The sequence below is a fragment of the Crocuta crocuta genome, unplaced genomic scaffold (assembly GCF_008692635.1).
Source record: "Crocuta crocuta isolate KB4526 unplaced genomic scaffold, BGI_CrCroc_1.0 scaffold27, whole genome shotgun sequence".
NCBI classification, from domain to species: Eukaryota; Metazoa; Chordata; class Mammalia; order Carnivora; family Hyaenidae; genus Crocuta; species Crocuta crocuta.
In genome coordinates, this window is record NW_027532250.1 from 7,307,657 (window position 1) to 7,308,116 (window position 460).

The following is a 460-nucleotide window of genomic DNA, read 5'->3' on the forward strand; positions in this document are numbered from 1 at the left end:
GGTGCTGAGCTCGCGCGACAGCTGCTCCACCTTCTTCTGGAGCCGCTCGTTCTCGGCCGTGAGCTCCAGGACCTTGTGCTGCGTCTCCAGGTTGCGCATCTTGGCCTTGTCGCGGCTCTTGCGCACCGCGATGTTGTTGCGCTCGCGCCGGATCTTGTACTCGTCGCTGTGCTTGTCCACGGTCTTCTTGGCCTTGCTCTTGACCTGCGAGGGCGCCGGCGCCGCCCCCGCGTAGCAGGCGGCCGGGGGCGCCTTGGCGTCGGCGGGGCTCGGCGTGCCCGGCGGGCTGNGTCGTCGGAGAAGAGGTCGGAGAGGAAGTCGTGGTGCTGCCCGGAGGAGGCGGGCGCGGGGGCGGGCGCGGGCGGAGCCGCCTCGAAGGTGTCCGTGGCTGTGGCCGACGCCGGGGCCTGCGGCGCGCCCAGCGGCTCCAGGTACGGACTGAAGTCGATGGCGCTCTCGT

The 460-nt window shown here is 71.7% G+C and overlaps 1 protein-coding gene across 1 annotated transcript in view; it reads right to left on the reverse strand.

Annotated features, from left to right (window-relative positions):
- The window catches only part of CEBPB (CCAAT enhancer binding protein beta), a 1,373-nt gene that overhangs the window by 300 nt on the left and 613 nt on the right, over window positions 1-460 (reverse strand). Inside the window, 2 exon segments of the mRNA XM_077778333.1 lie at window positions 6-290; window positions 293-455. Coding sequence (XP_077634459.1) covers window positions 6-290; window positions 293-455 — 448 coding nt within the window.